Source organism: Kalmanozyma brasiliensis, assembly GCF_000497045.1.
Source record: "Kalmanozyma brasiliensis GHG001 unplaced genomic scaffold PSEUBRA_SCAF14, whole genome shotgun sequence".
Taxonomy (NCBI): domain Eukaryota; kingdom Fungi; phylum Basidiomycota; class Ustilaginomycetes; order Ustilaginales; genus Kalmanozyma; species Kalmanozyma brasiliensis.
The window spans coordinates 255,815-281,173 of record NW_015961953.1 but is presented as its reverse complement, the minus strand read 5'-3'; the positions used below and the strand labels follow the sequence as shown (position 1 = coordinate 281,173).

General features: G+C 58.5%; 8 protein-coding genes across 8 annotated transcripts; 5 read left to right on the top strand and 3 right to left on the bottom strand.

Moving 5' to 3' along the window:
* Positions 1-587: 587 nt before the first annotated feature.
* Positions 588-5,234, top strand: PSEUBRA_001549 (Amino acid permease/ SLC12A domain protein; the record flags this gene model as incomplete). Its single annotated transcript, XM_016434778.2, has 1 exon — positions 588-5,234. The coding sequence occupies one exon, from the start codon at positions 588-590 to the stop codon at positions 5,232-5,234; it is 4,647 nt and encodes a 1,548-aa protein (XP_016293831.2).
* Positions 5,235-5,614: 380 nt separating this feature from the next.
* Positions 5,615-6,709, top strand: PSEUBRA_001548 (uncharacterized protein; the record flags this gene model as incomplete). Its single annotated transcript, XM_059464620.1, has 1 exon — positions 5,615-6,709. One exon carries the CDS (start codon positions 5,615-5,617, stop codon positions 6,707-6,709), a length of 1,095 nt encoding a protein of 364 aa, XP_059321170.1.
* A 640-nt stretch (positions 6,710-7,349) lies between these two features.
* Positions 7,350-8,060, top strand: PSEUBRA_001547 (Ctr copper transporter; the record flags this gene model as incomplete). Its single annotated transcript, XM_059464619.1, has 1 exon — positions 7,350-8,060. The coding sequence occupies one exon, from the start codon at positions 7,350-7,352 to the stop codon at positions 8,058-8,060; it is 711 nt and encodes a 236-aa protein (XP_059321169.1).
* Positions 8,061-8,225: 165 nt separating this feature from the next.
* Positions 8,226-9,272, bottom strand: PSEUBRA_001546 (Pre-mRNA-splicing factor 38; the record flags this gene model as incomplete). Its single annotated transcript, XM_016434771.2, has 1 exon — positions 8,226-9,272. One exon carries the CDS (start codon positions 9,270-9,272, stop codon positions 8,226-8,228), a length of 1,047 nt encoding a protein of 348 aa, XP_016293830.2.
* A 371-nt stretch (positions 9,273-9,643) lies between these two features.
* On the top strand, positions 9,644-11,794 carry PSEUBRA_001545 (WD40 repeat; the record flags this gene model as incomplete). Its single annotated transcript, XM_016434774.1, has 1 exon — positions 9,644-11,794. One exon carries the CDS (start codon positions 9,644-9,646, stop codon positions 11,792-11,794), a length of 2,151 nt encoding a protein of 716 aa, XP_016293829.1.
* A 79-nt stretch (positions 11,795-11,873) lies between these two features.
* Positions 11,874-12,938, bottom strand: PSEUBRA_001544 (GHMP kinase N-terminal domain protein; the record flags this gene model as incomplete). The annotated part of the gene is made up of 1 exon (XM_016434762.1): positions 11,874-12,938. One exon carries the CDS (start codon positions 12,936-12,938, stop codon positions 11,874-11,876), a length of 1,065 nt encoding a protein of 354 aa, XP_016293828.1.
* A 490-nt stretch (positions 12,939-13,428) lies between these two features.
* PSEUBRA_001543 (BAG domain protein) lies at positions 13,429-16,551 on the bottom strand (the record flags this gene model as incomplete). Its single annotated transcript, XM_059464618.1, has 4 exons — positions 13,429-14,134; positions 14,245-14,378; positions 15,032-15,293; positions 15,368-16,551. The coding sequence occupies 4 exons, from the start codon at positions 16,549-16,551 to the stop codon at positions 13,429-13,431; spliced, it is 2,286 nt and encodes a 761-aa protein (XP_059320835.1).
* A 1,815-nt stretch (positions 16,552-18,366) lies between these two features.
* On the top strand, positions 18,367-25,176 carry PSEUBRA_001542 (Protein kinase domain protein; the record flags this gene model as incomplete). Its single annotated transcript, XM_016434784.2, has 1 exon — positions 18,367-25,176. One exon carries the CDS (start codon positions 18,367-18,369, stop codon positions 25,174-25,176), a length of 6,810 nt encoding a protein of 2,269 aa, XP_016293825.2.
* Positions 25,177-25,359: the final 183 nt, after the last annotated feature.

The following is a 25,359-nucleotide window of genomic DNA, read 5'->3' as shown; positions in this document are numbered from 1 at the left end:
CTTTGCAGCCAGCTCGGATCCGTGCTTTCGCGTTGGAAAGCGGCGCCTAAGGCTTAAGCTTGCAGAGGCGGCCGTTTTGACGTGTGTCCGCTTTCCGGCAAAAACGCTCAAAAATGGATAGCTGAGAGTGGAGTGCGTTCTGCTGCCTGTGACGTTGCCAAGCGGTGGGAAACGAAAGCGCAGACTTCACCAGCGACACACGGACCCTTGATTCTCCACTCACTGCTCACAGCGTGGTGCTTCTGGTGCAGCTTCGTGCCCTCACACACGCCGCCTTTGCATCGAGGCACATTGTCTTGTCACCACCACCATTCACAGCGGCGGCCCATCCCGTCTGCAACTGCTTCGCTGTCATCTGACCTTGTAAGGCGCCACCTTCCTTGCTACGGAAGCCTCCCCGGAGAATCGCACGTCCCCTCGTCGGAACAGTCGGCAGTCCAGCGCATCCCTTTCCCTCTCATCGGTCGTGCCGACAATGCTATCTCACATCACTCACTAAGCAACTCATCCTCGCTCGGATCACATCCGCATTTACATAAGGCTGCGAGTCGGTCACTCCCCAAACACCACCTCACTGCGCAGCAACCATGTCTCACTTCGTTTCCAGTCACACTTCCCACGGTTTCGACTCGCTGCAGAATCAGCTGTTGCGTAGACAGCCGATGCAAGACGGGGTCGATGCCGACGATGACCAATCTGCCGATCGTGATGCTACCGAAGACCTGGCCCAGTCGACCAGCTCCTTAGCCAGCCGACGTCGCCGCGATATCGACGATTCCTCCCACCTTGGCGACGACAGTCGCAGTCAGCGAGTCCCATCGCTCTACTCACGGCGAAACAGTCCAGAACTACCGACACCAGGTCCATCTCGCTCTCGCAATGCGTCTGGCACCGTCAACGCCGAACGGTCCGCGAGTGGCCAGATCGAGTCCACCGACTACTTTTCCAAGCCTGCCAGCTCACCAAGACCGCGCTCAGCAGCTTACCACGTCGATCTCGAAAGCGGTCACCTCAGTGGCACCCCTTTTGCCTCCTCCGCCGACAAACCTACCCATACAATGGTGTCCGGCTCCCAGCCATCTCGCTCGCCTCAGAAGCAAACAGACGCGGATGAACCCTACGGATCGTCATCCTCCAACCTTGCCGACAGCACCTCCACTATACGTCCTCGTCGTCTTCAGAAAGGCGTGTCCTTCTCCGACAGGAATGCCGGTCCTGGTGAAGCTGGTCATCATGCTCAGGAGGGCAAGCACTATCGCCGCCCGCCACGCTCTAATAGCGGCTTCTTGGACCCCGGTGCTTACTCCAACGGCGCACAAGGCGCTTCGGGGCACCTTCCTCGCACAAAAAGCCTCGGAATGATCAGTCCCGCCGAGATGGCTCCTCGAAAGCTGGGCACTTGGGATGGCGTCTTCATGCCCGTCAGTCTCAACATTCTTGGAATCATCCTCTTCTTGCGTTTCGGCTTCATCCTTGGTCAGGCTGGTCTGTTGGGGGCGCTCTTCCTCCTCGTTCTCAGCTATGCCATCGATACCCTCACCGCCATGAGCCTCAATGCTATCAGCACCAATGGTCAGGTCAGAGGCGGCGGCGCATACTACCTCATCTCGCGCTCACTCGGTCCAGAATTCGGCGGCTCCATCGGACTCATCTTCTTTGCCGGTCAGGCGCTCAATGCCGCCATGAACGTTCTGGGTTTCGTCGAGACGCTCACAGACGCATTTGGAGAAAGTAGAGGGCCTTCTGGCTTCCTTCCCGAGGGCCCCTGGTATTCCTTCTTCTACGGCTCTATCGTTCTCCTCGTCAGCGCGATCGTATGTCTCGTCGGATCCAAGCTCTTTGCGAGGGCCACACTGGCGCTCGCCTTGATCCTATGCGTTGCCATCATCAGCATTCCCATCTCGTCCTTCACCGTCCAGCCTTTCATCGATGACGATCGAGGCGCCTACTACACAGGATGGGCGTGGGACACCTTCCGCGGTAACCTTTTTCCTCGTTTCACGTCTGGTGCTGCTGGATCTTCGACTGGCACGGAGACCGAGAACTGGCAGAGCGTCTTTGGAGTCCTCTTCCCGGCCGTCACTGGTATCCTTGCCGGTGCCTCGATGTCAGGTGATCTTCGAAAACCAAGCAAGAGCATCCCAAAGGGCACCAACTACTCGCTTCTTTTCACCTTCCTCGTCTACCTGCTCAGCTTTGTCGTCTTTGCCGGCACCATCGAACGCGAGTCCTTCTACCTCGACGTCGGCATCGTCTCGGATGTGGCTCTCAGCCCACAAGTCATCACCTTTGGCGCACTCGCCTCAACCGCCTTTTCCGCTCTCATGGGCGTCATGGCCTGCGGCAAAGTGCTTCAAGCCATCGCGCGCGACAACTTGCTCCCAGTGCTTGATGTCTTTGCGCAAGGCACCGAGGTCAGTGACACACCCATCTATGCCGTGCTCGTCACCTACATCTTCTGCCAGACCATTCTCTTCGTCGACTCGGTCAACACCATTGCCCAGCTGGTCACCATGACCACCTTGCTCACCTTTGGCACTCTCAGCTTCGCAACGTGCGCTCTCAAAGCTGGTGGTGCTCCTAGCTTCCGTCCGTCCTTCAAATATTGGAATATATGGACAGCTGCGGGAGGCGCTGTCAGCTGCTTTGGGGCCATGTTCTTCACCGATCCCGCATCCGCTGGCGGTTGCATCCTCTTCGCCGTCATGCTCTTCTCGATGATCCATTTCTTCTCGCCGCCAAAGCCATGGGGTGATGTCACCCGCAACATCACCTATCACTTTGTGCGCAAGTATCTTTTGCGGCTCGACGAGCGCAAAGGTCACGTCAAATACTGGCGACCTCAGATCCTGCTGCTTGCCAACAACCCTCGAAGCGAGTGGAACCTCATCATCTTTTGCAACTCGCTCAAGAAAGGCGCGCTCTACGTGCTTGCTCACGTGCTCAAGGGCGAATTCACTGACTGTCTTGCAGAGTTGCGCAAGCAGCAGGTGGCCTGGCTCAAGCTCGTCGACTTGACTGGCATCAAGTCATTTGTCGATGTCGTCATTGCCAAGGACGAGCGAGAGGGTGCTCGCAATCTCATCTTGTCGTGCGGTCTGGGTGGCATGCGACCCAACATCGTGGTGATGGGCTATCCAAGCGATATGCGCCACCCTGCGAAAGTCGCCAGGTCCACTCACGGCGCTGGACATCGCAGTGATGGAAGCGAGATCACCATTCGAGGCCTTTCTTGGCCGCAGCGTCTTCATCGTGCTGTCGACATCGGCAGCCTGCCCACAGATGTGGCTCGCAAGGAATCTCCGATTAAGCCGACCACGTATGTCGGCATCATGGAAGACTCGTTGGCACTCAACAAGGCTCTGGCAATTGCGTACGGCTTCGATCTGATGCAGCCACCGACCCCAGTGACGCCAGCCTCGACCAAGAGCGGCAAAGAGGCTGAACAGCGCTACATTGATCTGTGGCCTGTCCAGATTGCCAGTCCGGATGCAGACGAGAGTCATGCTTGGGACACGTACACGATGGTGCTGCATCTTGGAACGATCCTCAGCTTCACCAGTAGCTGGAAGTCGCACAAGTTGCGGGTCTCCGTGTTTGTTGAACATGCCAGCGAGGTCGGGGAGGAGAGGAAGCGTATCCGTGCTTTGCTGGACAACCTCCGCATCCCAGCCTCGCTGCGAGTCTTCTGCCTGGCTGATCAGAGCGTCACAACATACCGTACCATTGTGCACGGCAGCAGCGTCGCAGCCGTCGAAGTCGACGAAGCTCTGCGTGGCGACCCATGGTGGGAGACGCTCAAGGAGCTTCGACGCAACGACGAACGCCGAGCACGCGCCGCCGCCAAGCGCAAATCGCAAGCTACATCTCCGGCCAAAGCTGTCCCAGTCACAGCCGGCCAACCAGCAGGCGCAACAGATACGTCCCGCAAGCAGTCCAAACGTGAACAAAAGCTGTTCGGCGTCAGCCTTCCTGCCGAGCATCTTGCCTTCCACAAGCAAAACATTCGACTTGGTCTCGCTCATCCACGCGCTCGCCGTGATGACGGAGAGGACGGATCTTCGGACTCGGATTCGGACTTTGAAGATGAGCTGGCGATGCTCTCTGAGGACGATGACTGGCTCGTTGACGGACCGCAACGACGTGGCCTTGCGATCCGCAGAGCTTCGACGCTGGAGCCTACGAGCGTCTCAAGCAAGACCAAATCTTGGCGGCCACGCGCGTTTTCGATCGGAGGCTCGGCGGGGTTGCCTGACGATCCGGTCAGCAAGCCATTACTCGGGTCGAGCGTTTCAACCCTCACGCCGGGTTCGGCCGCAACCAGCTACGGTACACTCAGCTCGAGTCAGAGGACCGCGACACCCGAAACAGTGCGTGCTGCCTCGAACGGAAGCTCAGCTACCCTGCTCGGCACCTCTTACGCTTCGACGGACTCCAGCATGACTCCTCGCGCCTCGATGCCGGCTTACGACGACCGCGCTTCTCCTTTCCTCGGCGGTCTCGCCTCGCCTTCGCCTTCACAAGGCACATTCAAAGATGATGAGGGCATGTCGACACTCAAAGCGTCAGAGAGGCAAAAGCTGCAAGCTGAGCTGCAACGCGATCAGCAAGATAGCAGCAAGACGCCGACCAAGGCGCAGCATCTCGTGCCGCCTCCGGACACAGTCACGCCCAGACCGAGGGTCAAGAACGACAAACGACAGTCTTCGTACGTCAGCTCGACCGCCTCTTCGGACGCAGGCGATGGGTCGAGCAGCTCGTCTTCTGGCGCTGAGTACGAAGGCAAGGGCCGGGTCGCAGCGGGCAAAAACGGTAAGGAACGCAAAGCCTCGCTGTCTCGTCATAGTCGGGCTCGATCGGATGAAACGAGCTCGAAGCGTCGATCATCCACCTCGACCTCCCCTTCTCCCGTCCAGCTTCGCCACCTCCGCCCGCGGCTCGTCGAGCGTGTACCCAGCCGCGTCGCCAGCATCTACTCGACCGACCTACCGACGGTCTCGTTCAACGAGCTGCCCAACAAGGCGCAGTATCTCATTTTGAATGAGCTGATCAGGATCAACAGTTCGTCTGCCACGGGCGTGGTGCTGACCGCTTTGCCGGCGCCGGAGCCGGGAACGAGCCTAGACGAGCTCAAGTCGCTGAGGTACCTGGAGCAGCTGGAGAGTCTCTTCAACGGAGGGCCGCCGATCCTCGGTGTTCACGCGAAGACACTCACGATGACCATGAGCTTGTGATATATCCACGGCCTCATCACTCAGGAAATGGAAACATACCCACGGAGAAGAAGCGTCGCCGCGGTGTGGTTTTGTGCGCGATGTGTGTGTAAGTGGGTGGTGAGTAGGCAGGATGAGAAGTGGGAGGTTGCTTGGCTTCATGTGCGTAGTGGGTCAGGTGCGGCTCGAACGCAAATAAAGATGTGTTGAAGTGGGAACGTTGTGGCTCGTTGCCTCAAAGGCGCTACTGATGAAGACGCAGAGGGGGGCTTGGATGAGGTGATGCCACGATCAGGCTTCAGCTTCATGATGTCTCTCCCTCCCTTACCAATGCGGCTCCTCGATGCTGTCCTCTTCCCACGATCGTTGTCCCTGCTCCCCTGTCAGACCGACCTGCGACAATGGCCTCTACACGCGCCGTCTCAAGGCTTGTCATCCACTTCGCTCTAGCCTGTCTTCTCTCGGCCCTTCTCACTGTCAATGCGCGGAGTGCAGTATCTGCTCAATACGTCCTCAAGCGAGACGATGCTGACGACAAAACACACATCGGCTCGGCTGCGGCTCAACACACTGCATCAGAACATTCCAAGAAGGAGCACGAGCAACCTTCTCAACACGGCACTCACCGCTCAGCAAACAACAAAGGGGACGGTCTGAGCGAACATACCCTCAAGTCGTGGCTGCATAGGCTCGGCCTCAAGGCGAACAACCACCAGGCTACCGCGCTATATCACAGGATCCAGACAAAGGAGCATCGCCACCGCCATGGAAAGAGTCACGCTGGACACGAAGCCAGCGGAAGATCGTCGCGGAATGGTTCGCATCATGAGGGCAAAGCCGGTCGTGCGAGGGGCAGTGGCGGCAAGGGAAAGATTACGCGACCTGTGCCCGTTGTCGTCACGTCCCCTGGGCTGAGCAGGCCGCGAGGGGGCTCAGACGGAGTCGGACACTCTTCCATGTCTCCAACAACGCAGAACTCTTCGCCTATCGCAGCTGCTGTGGCTCCTCTGCCAGAGCCAGCCAGTACCTTGCCTGCGCCGACATCATCCCGCTCATCCAACCAGTCGCGTTTCGGCGATCAATTCATCCCTCCTCCCGTGCCCATCGGCGGCGTCGTCTCTCCCGACACGCTGCCGCCGCTCACCATCCCTCCTTCATCAACCTCATGCACATCGGAGGGCGGCACATCCGGCATTAGTCCTTCCTCCACTCCTCCTCCCTTCAACAAAAACCTCATCGATGGCGGAGACGCGCGACTCGATCCGCTCCTCAACTCCTCAAACAGTAGCGGACAGAGCATCTCTGGTATCCCCATCGCGAGGGACGACGGAGACGCGAAAGCTGTGCAGCCGCAAGTGGCGAATGCGACGAAGACCGGTGCTGGAGGAAGAGTGGGTTCGGGGGCAGGGAGGGGGATGGAGTTGGACGGGGCTACTTGGACCATCGTAGCTGTGGGCATAGGACTGGTGGTCACGGTCCTGTTCTTCGCAGTGTGAACCCCGGTCTCGATGAGGTCGAGTCATGCGAAGCGTGCCCACGACTCGTTGACTGCGATGCTGTGATGTTCGTTCATGGCCCATTGTCAGCAACATTGCCACGGTCTTGTTTGTTTACCAGCAGACGACGTATGATGATCTTGTGAATCAGGAGCTTTTTTCAACCTTAGATATGAGAGGGTGGCACCGTCAAAGGTGAGCCAAAAGGCAACCCTTCCTCTGAAGACCGACACTCTCGACAGCTCAGTGAAGATGCATAAGAAGCTTACCATCAGCGTCTGCTTCTTTGTGCCTGCATGAAGCTTGTGACAGCGAGAAGCCGCACCACAAGCGAGCGCCGAGCCTCGCGGCGCAAGCAGCGTGAAAGAAGGCTTCAGCGAGGGCGACCTGAATTGAATGCAGGTCGGACCTGTTGAGCCCACCACGCAACGAGCATTGTCCCCAGCCAGCGTCGCTTGGCGAGGTCGATCTCATCTGCACGGATCCTGTGCACGGCTCCTGCTGCTTGTGACACCTGCCTCATAGACACGTGTTCGCTCGCTTCAGCATCGAGCCGACTTTCTTCTTTGTTGCGTCCTGCTTGCCTACCCTACCACCATCATCACCGACACCACGGTCATTCGCACAGCAAGCAGTCGAAATGGACATGTCTTCTTCCACCAACGGAGCCTCAGACATGGATGCCTGGAAACCCTTTCTTCACACCTCGCTCTTCTCTGCCTTCCCCGACGATCCCGATGCTGGCGAACCTTTTCTCTTTCCCACATTCCGCATTTACAGCCGCACAACATTTCTCGGCGCATGCCTGTTCACCTTCGCCCTTGCGCTGGTGGAGCGCTGGCTGACATTTCTGCTCGACACCAACCTTGCGCTTCAAGCTCCCACGCAGAAGGCTGCAGAATCGAGGGCCGGTACGAAACGTAAGCACTCGGACGCAGCAGGCAGCGTCTACGTTCACCTCCCCAATGGCGCACTCGACACTCGTACGCCAAGAGGCGTAGGAAAGATGGAGATCCTCCTCTGCAGCACGGTCTATTTCGCAGCAACACTGCTCCGCTACGTCCTGATGATCATCAGCATGGGCATGGACTGGATGATGCTCCTTTCGATCGTGTCCGGCTTGACGTTGGGACATCTGATCACCGATGTGAGGAGTGTTTCGGCTCGAACTGCAGAGCTGAGCGCGGAAGAGGTGGAGCTGCTCGCAGGTCAGGACCGGTTGGTGTTTGATCAGGAAGGAGAAGGTATGCAAGAGATCAGGGTCGCAGAGCGGGAGCGCTTCCTGGGGGCAGACGGGGCGCATCGACGAAGTGGTTCCAGGCTGACGTCCCCTCTCGCCACCTCGTATTGATGCTTGCATGCATACATTGATGCTGTTCAAAGCAAGTTTCCGCGTCGTTGTCGAAGTCTCAAAGATGACGTAGGTATTGCTGAGGTGGTCCGAGGTGCAGTGCGATGAGGTCGAGATACAAGTACAGATGATGTGCGCGATGGGGGAGCGAAGAGGTGGTGTGCGTCAGGGGCGGTCAGGCGAGCGTGATGGCGAGCGGGAGACGTATCCGCCTTCGTCTGCGTGCAGCTCGCCATCTTCACCAGCCCGACGATCTGGCGAGCGAGAAGGACTTCTCGATACGTATCCTTCTCGATCCGGCGAGCGGCTTGGAGATCTTGAGACGTACCCGCCCTCCTCCTCGTCCTCTTCCACGCCGTGTTTGGACGGAGGGAATTGTCGATCGAGAGAAATACTCGGACTTGGCGAGATGAATCGCCTCCTTCTTGCTGCCGTCGCTTCGTCGTCAGATTCCTCTTGGGATGTGTAGGCCTCTTCGCCGTTCGTCGAGTCCGGCTGAGGCGCGTTGTCCCGCTCCTTGCTGATCTGCGACAGCCTCGCGGCCCGTTGTAAACGTTCGAGCTTCCACCGCTTGACGTCCGACATGCTGTCATCGCTATCCTCACTGCCCTCTCCTTCCTGTGAGCCTCCGTCTCCCTGCACCACTTTCAGCAGGGACGTCTCCAGCTTGCTGATCCGTGGCGGCAACCCGTCTCGCGTCTCGCACACATCCCTCTTGGTCAACCTGGGCAAGATGATATCGCACACCCGCTCCTCCCTCAACAGCATATCCACCCACTCGTCCATGTGTACGATCTCAAACTCACCCCCGCTTCCCCTCCACCTCAACTTCCGCCCGTCCTCGAGTATCGGTTCCAACAAGGTATACACGTCCGTGGACTTGTACGTCAGTCGTACATAGAACGCCGTCAACGCACGAAGGTATTTGAACTCCTTCGCCTCGAGGTAGGCCTGTATGATCTCTGCCTCAGGCTGAATCTGCAACAGCTTTTGAAGCAGACAGAGGAAGTGCGAGGGGCGCTGAAGACCGACGAGGCCACCGATGTGGTGCAGGTTCACCGCGAGGGGTAGGATGGTCGAGGCGGAAAGGGCGAAGCAGTGCTCCTTCCAGTAGGGAGACTCGTAGATGCGTGCGCGGACGGGCTTCTCGATGAGGAACTGCGGGTTCGTGCCATGGATGCTGTGCGCGCCACGGATAGTCGCGTTCGCCATGGTCGCGAGCAAAGGCGAACGATGGCGAACGGGATGGCGGAAGGTGATGATGGATGAGGGGAGAAGAAGGGTCCAACGTCGAACGAGAAGAACGGTCAATCCGCGGCGATTTCTCCACCTGCGATTTCTTCAAAGATGTGAGATCGAGGTCGAGCACTAGGCTGCGGGGCCAAAAATCCGGACGCGTTAAGTGTTGGTCTCGAACAGCGCAGCGCACGTAACACCTTCGCTAACCTTCACTTTCACAATCATCACCACCATCTTCTTACCTCAGGCACCACGCTTCACCCCCTACTTCCTTTCGAGCACGGGGGACGGATCTTGTCGGGTGAAAGATTCGGCACTGTAATCACGGCCTCATCGTGCACATCATGTCGTCTTCTTCGGCTTCCGACGCTCGCCGCAAGGCCGAGATCGAGGCCAAAAAGGCCAAGCTCCAAGAGATCCGTCGTCAAAGGGAAGAGCGCGCACAACGGCTCAAGTCGTCATCCGCTGCACTACCAGAATCATCAACCAGCGCATCGTCCAGAAAGGATCTCGACGACCTTGTCAACTCTCTCATCTCGGTGCCCGGCGGAACGCGCAGTTCGCGGGCATCCATCATCGGCGATGCATCTTCCCCGCGCAGGAGCGTCCTTTCAGGCAGTCGGGTCGGAAGCGGCATAGATCCTCCCTCGTCCGAGTTTGGCGGGAGCGAGTCGGAAGTGCCACCATCTACACCTGGCGCACCTGGTACGACTGCAACCACAACTGCTCTTGGCGAACTGGGCAGCATTCGATCGGCGCCGGTCGAACTCATCGATGTGGAAACGGAACTGTTCGAGCTGCCTCAGAAGCAGCGCGTCTTCTACACAAAGGAGGTCCAGACGGCTGCTGTTGGCGACTCGGACGACGAATACGATCACACATCCCGCAGCCGAGGCTTCGGCGGAACCGGTCCATCAGGCGGCGTCGGCGCAGAAGCCCGCACCAGAGAAAGAGAAGAATCGCTACGAGCCAAAATCCTCGCAGAACACCAAGCCGACCTGGCCGCACGACAAGAAGAAGATCGACTCGAACTTGAGATCGCCCAGCAGCTGCGTGAGCTCACCGAAGACGAGCGCCTGGCCATCTACTCCGCACAAGATTTCAGCGATTTCGTCGAGCACTCTTCCAAGATTGTCGAGCGAGCGCTCACCGATACATACGATTACATGCGAGACTACCGCATTTCGGCGGATGATTCGGCGGAGGCGGCCAACAGCGGGTCGCAGCTTCGCATCGCCCGAAAGTTCGGCGTGGGCGACAAGACCTTCGCCAACCGCAGCATCACCGCCATCGACTGGAGCACCAAGTATCCCGAACTGTGCGTTGTAGCGTACAACAGGAACGACCGGGACGAGGATGCGCCAGATGGGCTGGTTGCCGTGTGGAACATGCATCTCTCCGATCGGCCCGAGTTCGTCTTCCATGCGCAGACGGATGTTCTCTCGGTATGCTTCTCGCCCTTCCACCCGAATCTGGTGGTAGGAGGCACGTACAGCGGGCAGATCCTCATCTGGGATACCCGCGCTCGAAGCCTGCCGGTTCTCAAAACCCCTCTCTCCGCAGCGGGGCACACGCACCCCGTCTACGGCCTCAAGATCATCGGCAGCGCTAACGCGCACAACCTCGTATCCGCCTCCACCGACGGCACCATCTGCTGGTGGATGCTCGACATGCTTGCTCGACCCCAAGAGACGCTCGAGCTGATCAACACCTTGCACCCGAAAACGGACGAGGTGGCCGTCACCTCTCTCGGCCTCGTCGACCAAGAAACGACTTCCTTCCTGGTGGGTTCCGAGGACGGTTCCGTCTACGCTGGCAACCGGTACGACCGTGCAGGGTTGAAAGCGGGCTTGAACATGAACGAGATCTACCGCGGTCACGTAGCACCGATCACGGGGATCCATTTCCACCCTCTCAACGGCAGCGTCGACTTTTCGGACCTGTTCCTCACTTCGAGCATGGATTGGACTGCGAAACTGTGGCGGTTGAAACCGACGACTGCGTCGACGATCACGCCGAGCAGCTCTCTCGCCTCGGGTCTGGGGAGGAGCTCGGCACCAGCTCCGACGCAAACGGCGGGCGTGACGCCGATATTGAACTTCGAAGAGTCGAACGATTACGTCTACGATGTGTGCTGGAGTCCAACGCATCCAGCCATCTTTGCCCAGGTGGACGGCACGGGAAGATTGGACGTGTTCAACTTGAACATGGATACCGAGCGACCGATTGCGTCTGTCACCCCGGCCAGTGGCGGTGACGGTGGACAGAATGGAGACGGCGCGGGGAGGGCGTTGAACAAGCTGGCGTGGTCCAAGACGGGAAGGAAGGTGGCTACGGGTGGGTCGGATGGGGTTGTCTACGTGTATGAGGTCAAGGAGAGCCTAGCGATGGCGGGGGAAGAGGACTTTGGGCTGTTTCAGAGTGTGGTTGCGCGCTTGTTGTCCGGGACAACCCCGGCAGCAGTGGTGAGCTCAGGGAGGGGCAGCAACATGTGAATGCACGCAATTCTCATCCCACGCTTAAACACGGTCTTGCTCTTCCCGTGTGTGACGGCTGATCCTGGATTGCATTCCCTTACTCGTGCGTCACCTGCGCTCCCTCCTCGGTCACCTTCAAGAACTTGGCATCGCACCTCTCGATACCTCCTTTCTCCCTAAACGTCCTAATCACGTCCTCTGCAATCTTCTCCACGCCGCCGGTTGCGAGGGCCAGAATGGTCGGTCCAGCCCCGCTGAGGCAGATCCCCAACAGCCCCGGGTGTGTTTTCGGCGTCACGCTTGCCAGTACATCGTTGAGTCCTGGAATCAGGTTCTTGCGGTACGGTTGGTGGACTTTATCCTGCATAGCCTGGTAGATCAAAAACTCATCTGGTGGACTCCTCGTCAAAGCAGTGGTCAGCACTGCTAGTCGCTGAAGGTTGAAGATGAGGTCCTTTTTGCTGTAGGTTTCTGGCAGGACGCTGCGTGCGCTTGCCGTGGAGACCTGAAAATCGGGGATGATCGCAATGACCTTGATCTCGGGGGCCCAACCGAACCTGATATAGTGTCCGATATTCTTCGGTGGGGAGGGTGGGTTGGTGCCCCAATCGAACGATGCATTGGGGGGATATTCGGGGATGACTTCGCTGAGGGGAACATCACGACGTTCCTCTTCGGCGGGAGAGAGTTCGAGGAGGTACGATCCGACGAAACCACCCATGAGCGCGGCGGTGACGTTATCCGGATGACGCTCGATCATGAGTGCGTGGTCGAGCAGACGATCTTTGCCCAACCCCAATTGACCGAGCTCGTTTCCGAGAAGGAGACCGGCTACGACGGCTGCGCCAGAAGAACCCAATCCGCGCCCAAAGGGCACTTCGTTGTGCACATCGATCGACACGCCGACAGGGAACGCGGTGTGACCGTTGGAGCGAAGCACGTAGAGAGCTGTGCGCGTGGTGAGGTTCTTGTAGGCGTCGAGAGGCGCTTCTTCCGCACCGAGACCTGTGTATGCCAGCGTGGGGGAGGTGTTGCTGCCCGAAGGATCGACCGTGACTTTGAGCGTCAGATAGAGCGACAGGGAGAGTCCGACGACATCGAACCCCGGCCCGATGTTGGACGACGTGCACGGCACGGTGATGGTGAACTTGCGTGCGGACATGATTGAGGATGTGCTGGATGAGAGATCGAGAGATGTCGACGGGAAAGGAGTCGAGAGCTTCGTCTGTGCGTCGGGTTGGAAGAAAGCTCAAAAACCGATTTCTTCCCGAGAGATGGGGGGCCTGGACCGCGTGACTCGAAGCAGGGGTGCTGCAGCCGACTGCGTGAAGCTGCAGCCATCCAATTTCTTCTCCAGCTTGGCACGCTCACCCGATTGGCAAGAGCGCGAAATCACCGATATGCGTGAGCCAGTCCTTTATACAGTATCATCACCGCCTGTCCGGAAAGCTTCTCGATTCTCGTCAAATCAGACTTGAGACAGGGCTACGGATGGTGCGAGCACAGTGTCAGCCGAACAAGAGCAAGCGGCTGATCTAAAGGAGAGTTGAAATTGTGTGCAAGGTGGGAGGGAGCATGCTAGGGCAATGGCGAGTCGAGCCGTCCTGGACTCGAATAGTACGTGCGAATGGAAGAGCCGAACCAGTCCTTCATCACTGTCGGCTCTTGAACTGGGACCAGGCGGCATCCAGTCGATCCAAATGACCCTGCACCTCCTTGACCGCGATCTTGCGCGCCTGCCTCGTCGTGTCGCTGTTGACGTTGACCGAGTCTAGTGCCAGCAACTGCCTCAGCAGCAGCTCGGACAATCTTCTATGTGCGTCTGCAATGTCTTCGGACGACATCCTCTTTTCTGCTTTCGCAGGCTGTCCCTCCTCCTGATCTGCTTCGGTCGAGGCTGGTGCCGGTGCTGTCGTCGTTGCTGTCGGCGTAGCTGATGTGGATGCAGCCCCACCTGTCCTGTCCGCAATCGCCTGTTCCACCTTGACCACTTCCGGGAAGAGATCCTTGCGCGAGGTCTCCAGCGCTTCGGTGATGCGTGACATGAGTCCCTGCTCGCTGGTATCCGCCTCTCGCTCCTTCTTCTCGCGCGCCTTCTGCTCGCCCACCGAAAGCGCACCGATGCCAACCGATGTCTTGGCGCCGGGTCTGTCTCCTTCCTCCCGACTACCGACGAGTCCGATGCGCGAGCCTTCCGACAGCCCATATGCCGAGAGCGGAAGGCGGTCATCTCGCATCACGAGACCCTTGTGGATGAGCTTGATCTTGTCGTAGGGGAGGGAGGTGATCGAGGCGATCTCGTGCCGCAAGTGACCGAGGGTGACGGGTTCTGCTGTGCGTGGAAGGACAATCTGGAGTCTGTGATGCGGAAAGGACGGGAAAGCACGGCAAGATGAAGAGGACGTCGAGTTCGATACGGTCAGCAAAGCGGGACGGAAGATTGCACTGCGGTTGTGTGCGCAACTTACCTCTCGCGGCCCCAGACCACTTCGATCCTGCGAATAGGCCCATTAGGGTTGCCTGATTGGGATGAGCCATTGGCTCCATTCGCGAAGCGGTTCCACTGTGATGAGAACCAGGACATGCTTGTAACCTTGCTCGCCTCTTGCCGATGGGCCTGTGTGCCGCCACTGCGCAGTTGCTCCTCGACTACAGTGGTTCGCGAGGCAGTGTAGGATCAATGAAGGCTTCGCTGGGGAGCCTCTTGTAGTGAAGATCGGAGAGGTTGTCCAGTGCGTGCAAGGGGAGCAGATGGTGGTGGTGAGGGTTCAAGCCGAATCCTTGTGTGACAGCAAGCGCATCTTCTCAAATTTCGACGCTGATCCTCCACTTTCTCGCTTTGGCCTGTGCTCAGCGCACGCTGCGCAAAACGTGATCAAGCCGCAAAACCCTTCATTTCGAGCCCACATATGAGAACCTAACAGATTTGAGCATTTCCAACCCTCTACCATCAAGGTGTCCGATCTTTAGCTGTTTCTCTTGGGGTACAAGGGTGTCGATGTTGGATTCGACACAGACACAAAGACGAGGGCTTGTGCTGCCACGACGAGTGATTCCATTGCTGCAGTGACCTAAGGTACATCGGTGAGGGCGAGGAGGCGTGGCTGCGGGGTGTTCGAAACCTACCTGCTCATATTTGACCTTTGATCTGTGATAGCAAACAAGCAGGGGACGACATGTGGTGATGTGTTAGCGGGTCAAGTGCCGAGCTTTCGGCAGCATCTGGGTCGAGACTAGCTTTGCACTTACGTCGACCTTGCGGAACTTCTGTATCGCGTCCGTGAGCGGTTGCATCGCTGCCTTTGCGTCCCACTGTCGCTTCTCGAGCGGCAAGCTGGGTATCGATTTCGACTTCTTCTTCTTGCCGATGGTCTGAGGTGCGATTGCTGCCAGCTCGGCTGGCGTCGGCTCGATGTAGGTGGCGGCTGCGTTGGCGGTCAGAAACTCGTTCGCCTCGCTCACGTCCTGGAATGCCAGTTCTTCTGCGATGAATGTTAGCGGGATCGATGGTCGATAGCTGTGCGAAAGCAGAGAGACTGTCAGCAAGCGGAACCACGACACAGAGAGGAAAGAGCACCAGAATATACGTACCATTTGGACATGATGAGCAGCGCATTGATGCGTTCACGTTCGACAAAGTGATCCATGATGTAGGCGTTCATGTTGGGTGCATCTGTATAGAGCTTGAAAAAGGAATGGTAGTTGCCCGTGACCAACGCCGCACGCACTTGGAGCGCGTGCGCCACTGCTGGCTCGGCCTTGTGTTCTTCCGTCAGCTCTGCCATGAGTGCGTTGACATCCCTGCGGTTCTTGGTATGTAGCAGATAGAGAATCCTATAAGCGAGAAACTCCATGGCGCTGCCCTTGATGCCGTATGCATAAAGACCTCTCAATTGGCTCTGACACTGATTGTACTCGCCGAGGTCGCCCATCTCGAGCGCAATCCGAGCGTGAATCTCGTACACCTTGACTGTGAACTCGTTCTTGATCCGCTGCACGGTGAGATCCTGGCGCATCGACTTGAACTGGTCGCAGATGTACGAGTAGTTGTTCTCGGTTCGCCATTTCTTCTTGAGCAGCTCGAGCGTCTGCACGAGCGTGGAAAGCGGGCGGACCGTTTTGGGATCAGGTGCGGAGGTGAGTCGGAGGTAGGACTTTTCGAGCTTGCTGCTGGTGCCCACAACTGTATGCTCATCCCAGTCGATGACGTTGGGATCTGCTACTTCGGTGTCGGTGAATTGAGGGCCGCTGAGCGGTACCGGTGCTGCGTATTTGCCCTTGCCATTGCCGAAACCGTTCGCTCGTGCTGGTGCTGTTGAGACAAATCCAGCGGCTCCTGCTGACCACGCTGCTGGCCCGGATGAGGATGGACCACCGCCGAATCTGGATGCTAGACTGGTGCTAGCAATGGCCGTCTCGAGCATCTCATCTTCTCCGCGCCTGAACTCTTCTTGCTCCCGCTCGAATCTCCTTGCGCGCTTCTCCTTCCTCTCTTGCTCCTCAACGTCGGATGCGGACAGGCCCGCGAGCGAGTTGGAAGAAGGTGCTGACCGTTTCTTGAGGAGCGACTTCTTTGACGGAGTGGAGGGCCCTGCTAAGCTTTTGAGACTGGCGTTCGCCCAGTCGGTGGTGTGGATGGTACCATTCTGAAAGGAATCAAAGATGAGTGCTCTGAGTTCTTCCGAGACCGCCTTTCGATTGGTGTCGGTGCAGGCAGCGAAGGCTCGATTGGCAAAGTCCTTGAGGGACTGAGGCCACTCCGTTTGCGATGACATGATGCTGTGATGCTTCAGGGTCAAGACAGAGATGTGCGAAGAGGCACTATCCGTATCAAGCCGAGTAGCACATGTCGTGTGCGCAAGCGATGTGGAAAGGGTCCGAGTTGCAATGCCGTGTGAGTGCAGACGCTGCTGGCCAGCTCCTAGTAGCTCGGAATGCCCAGGGAGCGCAGGGAAGGACCGGATTGTGTGAAGCTTTTCTGGTCAAGTCCAATGCTATTGCCGCTTCGGCGCTGCTTCCATCGGCCGGGGTAAGTAGGGTCGAAAGTAATGGTGTTGGATGGGAAGCGGCAGTGGAAAAGTTGTTGCTAGCAAGCACTTTGTGTGGAGTCGAATCTCTCAAATCGACCCGATCTGAGCAAAAATTCCCATAAAGGGTGCTAGTCTAACAGTTTGAGAAATTTGAGAGGTGCAGAGCCTTCTTGGACCCGCCATTCAAGCTCGAACCTGCAAGCTTGAGGTTATTGTTGCAAGCCAAGATCGACATCGATGATGCGGGGTCGGACGACCGATGCTGCGCTCCAGAGTCGGCCAAGATTTGAGTGCTTCGTGCTGCGCTGCGGTCTCCTAGCGTGACTTCTGACGTGGAAGACTTGCGAACCGTGCGAGCCAGAGGCTGAAGAAGGGGTCCAGTAGGAAGAAGTGCAAGATCGACGCGTGAACGAGTGGCCATCATGCGCCGAGGAGCGGGCACTTTTGTGCTCTCTCCCTTCTTCCAGCGGAAGCATCGCACACCAAGCTGTACAGCGACTCGAGCGCAGTATGGCCAGCCGGTCATATGAGCTGGCTGTGAGCCCCAAGCCACTTGGTTCGTCGCATCGAAAAGTCACAAAGCAACAACTGTCCAGAAAAAATAAAAAGCAAAAGGGAAATTTGCGATTATTTTGTTTTTGGCAGAGCGCGTAGCGTGCTGATGCTCGGGCTCGTGCTTCTTTGTGCTCCTGCAGCTGCAGAGTCTGGCTGCGACTCAGACCAACACCTTTTCTCGCGAATTTCCCTCCTTTTCTCGAGTCTGACACACAGGCACGCTCGTGGCTCGTGCAAAGCAACACACACATCAGACCCACGCAGCTGCCCGAATCGTGATATTCCCACACGGACTTGCATACGAACAAATCACACTCACTCACCTCACATTGTCACATCGCGCTCAGCAGCTGCCTATCCTCTCTTCTCTGACCATCTAGGACCCTCGTCCGATCGTCTCGATACCCTCTTTGGCCTCAGCTGCTCTGACAATCTTCTTGCTGTCATTGCCCCCCTGACCGACTCTCAAGGCTGATCAGCTCAGCCACCTGCCGGCTCGCTCCTCTTTTGCGGCTCAGTCACAGTCGACCATCGCATCGCCTCGCCAATTCACCCTCCTTCCGCTTCATTCACATCATCGACGATCGCAACAGCACAACCACTTCTCGCCAACACCTCCGTCGTCCAAGTCTTCGACAACGTACCTTGGACGCGCGACCACTCTCTTTCTCGATCCTTCCGTTCAGCTCGCGTCTCATCCTCGCAGCACCAGCGACGATCACGCACGTTCATCGGCTTTCTCACGCCCTGACAGCCCTCTCGACCTACGTCGGCAGATCATCACTCGAACAGCTTTCCGTTGTGCACTGCGTTCAATCCTGAACCACAGCGCCACCTTGCAGAACCACTCCGTCCATGCAGTGATTTCAAACCAATCTACATCCCGCTATTCGCCCTTCTTTATCAGACGTATGCCATCATCACGTCTTTGCTGAGGCGGTACCGTACCGTCATTCACAACCACGCTAGCTGCTGCTGCTGCCCCACCGTTGGCATCATTCCACAATGTCGGATCATTCGCGTGGACCGGAGCTTCGAGGCCCACGAGCACGCAGAAGTTCCCTCTACGACGAACACGGCCGTCTCGTATCCTCAACGTCCACGCTCGCAGGTTTCCCGTCCTCGTCGCTCTCCCTCACTTCATCCTCCTCGCCCTCTCTCAATGCTCCCGCCCGCACTCGCCTCAACTCAACCACCGGCGTTACCTCAGCATCACCAACTTCAAGCTCAGCGAGCCCCAGGGTGCGCACCATCTCCACCTCGTCTCCTTTCAATGCATCCTCCTCAACTGCCGAGCCCTCTTCTGAGCCTCGGTATCAGTCCACTCGCGCTTATGCGACTCTTGGCTCCAGACAAGCGCCTTCCTCGGTCACGCAGAGTCCATCTCAGTCATCCAGCAGCACAGCATCACGCAACGCCTCCTGGACGCAATACAGACCTGCGCAATCCGGTGCACCATCGCTTGCCGACTTTGACCCACACGTCTCAACGACATACGGCGCTAGCAACATCAACAGCAGCACGACTGTTTCCGGCACATCGCTATCGAGACCCTCAGCTGGATCGAGGATACCGTCGTTTGGTCGCACCGGATCGTCGCAGCCTCGACTCGGAGACGCCCTTCTCGGCCAACGCAAAACCAGCGACTCTTCCTCTCGACCTTTGACGCTCACTTCATCCGCATCAAACTCCTCCCTCACCTTTCCCGCCCGATCCGACTCGCTCAGTCGCTCTTCACGTCTCGCCAGCAGCAACACGCTCAGCTCCATAAGCTCCAGCCACTCGATCAACAGCGTCTCTTCCATGTCGCGTTCCACGAGTGGCAACATGGGTCCACCACAGCTGGCTGCTTCACACTCGTCGAGTTTGGCTGGGCGAAGCACTCAAGCTGCTGCGCCTAGCCTGCGTGCAGATCAACAACCGCAAATTTCACCTTCTCTTCCCGACCTTGGTCAAAGCTTTGGAGCCGCACTCTTCAGCGACGAAGCGTTAGCTCACACAGGCTCGGAGACCACCGCATTTCGCAACAACGGCAGCCTGCCTGGGGTCAATGAACGCGATGAGGACAATCGCACACCTCAAGCTTCGTCAGCACCGTTTCCAGCTTCAGATTCGCGCAACGTTTCTCTGTCCAATGGAAAGCCAACCAGCATGCGTCTCGGCCTGCCGGAATCTCCCAGCTTCTCATCGCGCTTTTCCAACTTTTCCAGCGCGCTCGCCACACCCGAAGGTACAGATGACCCAAACAAGATCCTTGGCCGCGCAGCTGCTTCTTCGACCGCGCGGTCGCTGCGCAACGAAGGCAGCAGTGGCCTCGGCATCGGCTTCCCGGATCTTGCCTCCGAGTCACGGAACAGGCACGCCTCGTCGAAGGAAGGGATAGCCAGTGCAAAGTACGGCGACACGCTTGAAACTCCACAAAAACCTGGCATCCAGGCTCGCGAGCCGAGCAGCACGCCGCGTGTCTACGATCGAGCCGGACAGATCGGCATCGGCGAGCTGGCTACGCCTCGCTGGAACTTTCCCTCGACTGCTCTACCCGATTGGAAGACCAACGCCCAGGCGACCCCGACATCCGGCACCAAGACCGCACAGTGGCGCAACGTCAGTGGTGCCTTGACCGACGACGGGACCATCCCGGAGCACACCAGCACATCCGTGCCCGAAAGTCACGACTCGGCTTTGCAGAGAGAGATTGCCTCACAGAAGTCGGATGGCTCACAGATACCCTCGCGACGAAGCGAAGCGTCTCGTCATTCACGGTCGATCTCGTATTCTTCCATCAACAGCCTGCCGCGGAATGCACTCCAGGACCGCAGTGAGCTCCTCTCCAACATGCCCATCAGTCCTTCCGTGCCAGGTCGGCGAATGCCGCTCGGTGGCAGCCAGTCGCTGCACGCCTTGGCCCATGGCTATTCTGATCAGCCGGACGAGTCTGCTGCCGATCTCGACACAATCGCAGCATATACACGAGAGGCTGCTGAGAGCCCTTCCTTCTCCATCAGCGCGCGCACCGAGTCCGACTACAGCATTGTTCAACAGGACTCCATGGATGCATCCGTGACGCCCTCAGGCAGCAACACATCTCGTACTGACTGTCAGGCTGCAGCGGCGGAGCGATCACCGGCGATCGGAGACCAGTCATGGGCAGCGGACGAGACAGGACCATTTGCAGCAGAAGGAGACGGCGTCGGCATTGGAGCATCCAAATCAATGCCTCTTGGTGATGTCAACTTTGGCAACGGTATCGCTGACGACGACTGGCGCCAGAGCTTCGATCTCAACGCCGCTATCTCTGATCTGCTCAACGACCACGACGAGCTCCACCGACGCAGACAGATGAGGGATACGGCAACGACTGATGTTCGAGGCGCGGGAGCCGATGCAGGACCGCGAGCTTCGGCACGCCTTCGGACCGAATCGCTGAAGCAAGGGGACGAGGCGGTCTCTGCTCGTTCTGCTCCCGGAGTGCCAGCGAACGGCCAGCGTACGCCTGCCACAACGCCGCGCAGAGAACGCTTGACGAGCACTGGTGAGGTCTCGGCGGCCGCCGCCAATGCGTCCATCTCAAATACGCCGAGTATGCCCAGACTGGCACGGAACAGCGGATCCTATCGCAGCAAGCGCGCATCGTCGGCCAGCATAGGGCAATCGCTCTTGCGAGGATCCGTTCCATTTGGCCATGCCGACGAGTATGAGAGCCGCCTCAACTCTCGGGAGGACGCTGCGGCAGACGCGCTTCGCAAGCTCGACGGTCTCGGCAGCACACCAAGGACCAGCCGCGACGGTAAGGCAGACACCAAGAGCCCTCGCACCAGCCGTATCTCATCGAGACCCAACAGTGTTGGACGAAGAACTCCTGGCACAAGCAGCCGCCCGTCTTCTCCAGGCTCTCGAAGTCGAAGATCGAGCAACTACGATGCAACATCGCGCTCCATGGATAAGTCAAAGGGATCCGACGACTCGACAGCTCGTAACAGCTTGCGAGCTTCGAAGCTCATCACGCGCGTGCGAACTGGCGACGACGCATCTGTGTCCTCTGCAAACACATCGGGAGACTCCACACGCACCGCTGTCTATCCGAGTCCACGTCTGCGCCGATCGCAGCTCCCGCCACTCCCACAGAACGAATTCACCCAAGGATCGCGAAGGGCTTCGGGAGCGCAAGGCATCAGTGCCAAAGACACGTCTGCTCCCACCAGTCCGTCAACTGCGACATTCGGTACCAGTCGCATCATCTCTCGCTCCAAGCGCATGAGTGGCAACAGCGACGCTTCCGGCGTAGCTTCGGAAAGCGGACGTTTCGATGCTGCCACGAGTGGCTACGATGACTCGGATGCATCTCGCCTTGCTGTCATTCCGCCTGTACCTCCTCTGCCCAAGGTATGGGAAGGGTCCCGCTCGAATTCTCTCACGTCGGAAGCGTTCCGCGCCGCTGCAGGCAAGAGTCCTAGCATCACTGCCAGCCACAGTTTCGTGTCGACCGTGAGCGGCGGTGGCGACAACAGCGACAAGATGCTTACGCCCAAATCACCGCTCAGCCCTCGCATGCAAGAGCTCGCTGAAGTGGCTGCGTTGGCAGTGAGCAAGCCGGGTTTTGGGACACTCGACGACTCGGCTTCCCTTGTCTCTTCGACCAATGACGTTTCGATGCAGCTGACTGCGCCAGAGCCGATCGAACAAGTTGTCACACCTTCGGAGGCCCCGACGTCAGCCGGTGACACGTCCATCACCCGGCTCAGTGTGGTAGAGGCGGATGCAGCTTCTCCAGCTTCCACGACTTCGCGTCCCAAGTCAAGTGCTCTGCGTCGCGCTAGCGTGGCGTCCATCAGCAGGCTGATGAGGGGATCGCAAAAGGACAAGGAGATGGATCTATTGTCAGCCGCTGCAAGCTCGCAAAGCCTCGCTGTCTCTGGCGAGCCCGCCACCAGTCCGAGAGCTCGGCGCACTCCATCTTTCCTGCGACGAACGCCAAAGTCAAGCGACAGCTCTTCTGCTGTCGATTCGAGCACGCAGGATAGTGGCCGTCTGTCGCGCAAGTCGCTTCTCGGCATTGCTGGAGGTCTTCTCAGCCGTTCCGGGTCCCGACGCAATACAGCAGCCAACAATGCAGACGCCGGCGCATCGCATGAGTCGTCGTCGCCGGTGCGAAAGCGCGGACAGACCATCGGTAGCAGCTCCGTACAAAAGCCAACGGCAGCTGCTTCCACCAAAGCGGAGAACGATGGCAGTGCTGTCTCGAAGACGCCGGCTGCCCAAGGATCGTTGCGATCCGCAAAGGTCGCGATAAATCGCGTAGCATCGTCGAGTCCTAGCCTCGGAAGCCGCACCATTTCTCCTACCAAGCCTGCGTCCTTGTCGAGTCGTATCCCCAGGGTAGCCACCATGAAAGCGATTCCGCGGTCGACTGCTCCTGGCGCTGCCACAACCGAGACAAACGGAAGCGTGATCCGCGCTGCTGCTGCTGCCTCTTCATCGATCCCGATGAGCAAATCGCACCATCCCTCGCTGGCCGCCAGCATGGGCATGACAGCGCCACGTCCGCCTGACGACGAGGACGCCAGGTCAGTATCTGGCTCGGACACAACCGTTGGTACGACCAAGAATAGCCAAGCTTCGTCCAAGATCGCGCCCTCGCCCGCCGCTACGCATGTCTCGAGCAGTGTGGTGCCCATCCTCAACGCCTACGCAGCTGCAAAGACGCCCGCCGAGGTCGAAGGAGTGCTGCGCCGTGCTCGCATCGCAGCATACTCGTCCAGTCTCACACCGAGCGATCGCGAGGCGCTCAACAACCTCGCCAATCGGCAGGACCGACACAAGAAGGGCACCAGTCCTTCTTCCGCGTCTGTCAAGGGGGCTGCGGGCACCGCCAAGCCCTCTGGCAGCTCCGCGCGAGTGGCCAGCGCGTCCGAGAATGCTTCTGCCGCCGCTGCCGCTTCAAGAGCGTCCAACGGCAGCAAAGGCCCTTCGCCAGGCTCTGTCTCGGGCAAAGAGTTCGAGAGTGGCAGCGGCAGTGGCGGCGTCTCCCTTCCCCAGCGTAAGACACGTGGATCGCTCAGCAGCATCGCATCGATCGCACGCACTCCAAAGACGAGCGCTTTGCAGACACCCGCGAGCGAACGTCTGGCCAAGACAAGCAGCAGCTCGACGGGCACTGCACTCGCCCGTCGCAGTCCCGCTTCGTCGGAAGCCGCTGTGTCGATCGGGTCTGCTCGCGCCACGCCGAATCAGGACGAGGAAGAGCGTCTGGGTGACAACGAGATGGAGGACTACATCCGACGACAGCACGCGCGGAAGCTGGCAGCCGGCGCTTCGCAGGCCGAATTGGACAAGATGCTCGACTTCCCGGAGCCTATCGCGCCGAGCCGCACGCTGTCCCCGCGCCAAGCCGAGGTCATGTACGGCAACAAGATGTCGGAATTTGAGCTGCAGGAGATCTTCAACTACACCGAGATCTACTACTGCGGGCAGAACGCCAAACGCAAACACATGGCGCGAGTGGAGAAGCCGGACCAGAACCACGGCTTCGACGACGAGCGCGGCGACTACAACGTGATCAGCAAGGACCATCTCGCGTTTCGGTACGAGATCGTCGACCTGCTCGGCCGGGGCTCTTTCGGACAGGTGCTGCAGTGCCGCGACCACAAGACGGGCAAGACGGTGGCCATCAAGCTGATTCGCAACAAGAAGCGATTCCACCATCAAGCACTGGTGGAGGTGCGCATCCTCGAGAACCTGACCAAGTGGGACCCGGACGAGCGCTACAACGTCATCAAGATGACCGAATCGTTCCTCTTCCGCAACCACCTGTGCATCGCCACCGAACTCCTCAGCATCAACCTGTACGAGCTCATCAAGGCAAACAACTTTGCTGGCTTCACCACCAACCTCATCCGCCGCTTCACGTCGCAGGTCCTCCAGTCGCTCGTGCTCATGAAGAACCACCGCATCGTGCACTGCGATCTCAAGCCGGAGAACATCCTGCTCGCCCATCCACGCAAGAGCGCGATCAAGGTGATTGACTTTGGTTCGAGCTGCTTCGAGAACGAAAAAGTCTACACGTACATCCAGAGTCGCTTCTACCGCTCGCCCGAGGTGATCCTGGGGATGAATTATCACACTGCGATCGACATCTGGTCTTTGGGATGTATCATCGCCGAGCTGTATACGGGCTATCCGCTGTTTCCGGGCGAGAACGAGCAGGAGCAGCTCGCGTGCATCATGGAGATCCTTGGCGTTCCGGAGCGCTACCTGGTCGAGCGAAGTTCGCGCAAGAAGTTGTTCTTCGATAGCACAGGTCAACCACGACCCGTGGTCAACTCGAAAGGCAAACGTCGACGACCCAACAGCAAGACGCTCGCCCAGGCGCTCAAGAGCGACGACGAGCTGTTTGTCGACTTTATCGCAAAGTGTCTGATCTGGGATCCGGAGCGGAGGCTCAAGCCCGACCCGGCGATGCGACACCCATGGATCCAGCAGGGGAAGAAGCTGGCCGCTGCGGTAGGAGCCGTGCTGAGCGAGGTCGGAGCGACCAGCAATCGCGGCGGGATGGTGGCGACGCTTGCCAACGCGCTGCCTCGGAAAGTGGCCAGTTCAGGGTCGCGCATTGCCACGGCGGCAAAGGCCAGTGGCAGCGCATCGACCGCCATCACGCCCAGGACGAAAGCGCTGTCCGCGCGGGCGTCGGCGGTCAACGGTGGCACGTCGGCCAGCAGCGCCGGCAGCAGCTACGCGGCGAGCCCGAGGAGGAGCGCGGGTGCCACGGCGGGCATTGCCGCTGGGCTGAGCACGCCGTTGCGCGCGCCCAAGGCGTGAACCGACGCGGGAAAGGAGGAACGCAGAGTGGAAAGCAACGACCTTGTACGACACGCAGCACACACACATTCACGACATGCCATTTCTTCCATCTGGAATCCGATGAATGGTGTATTGATGCAAAAAGTGAGCCGATGATCATGAGGGCACGAGGGTGGGTGCGACGTTTTTCTGGGTTGGCCA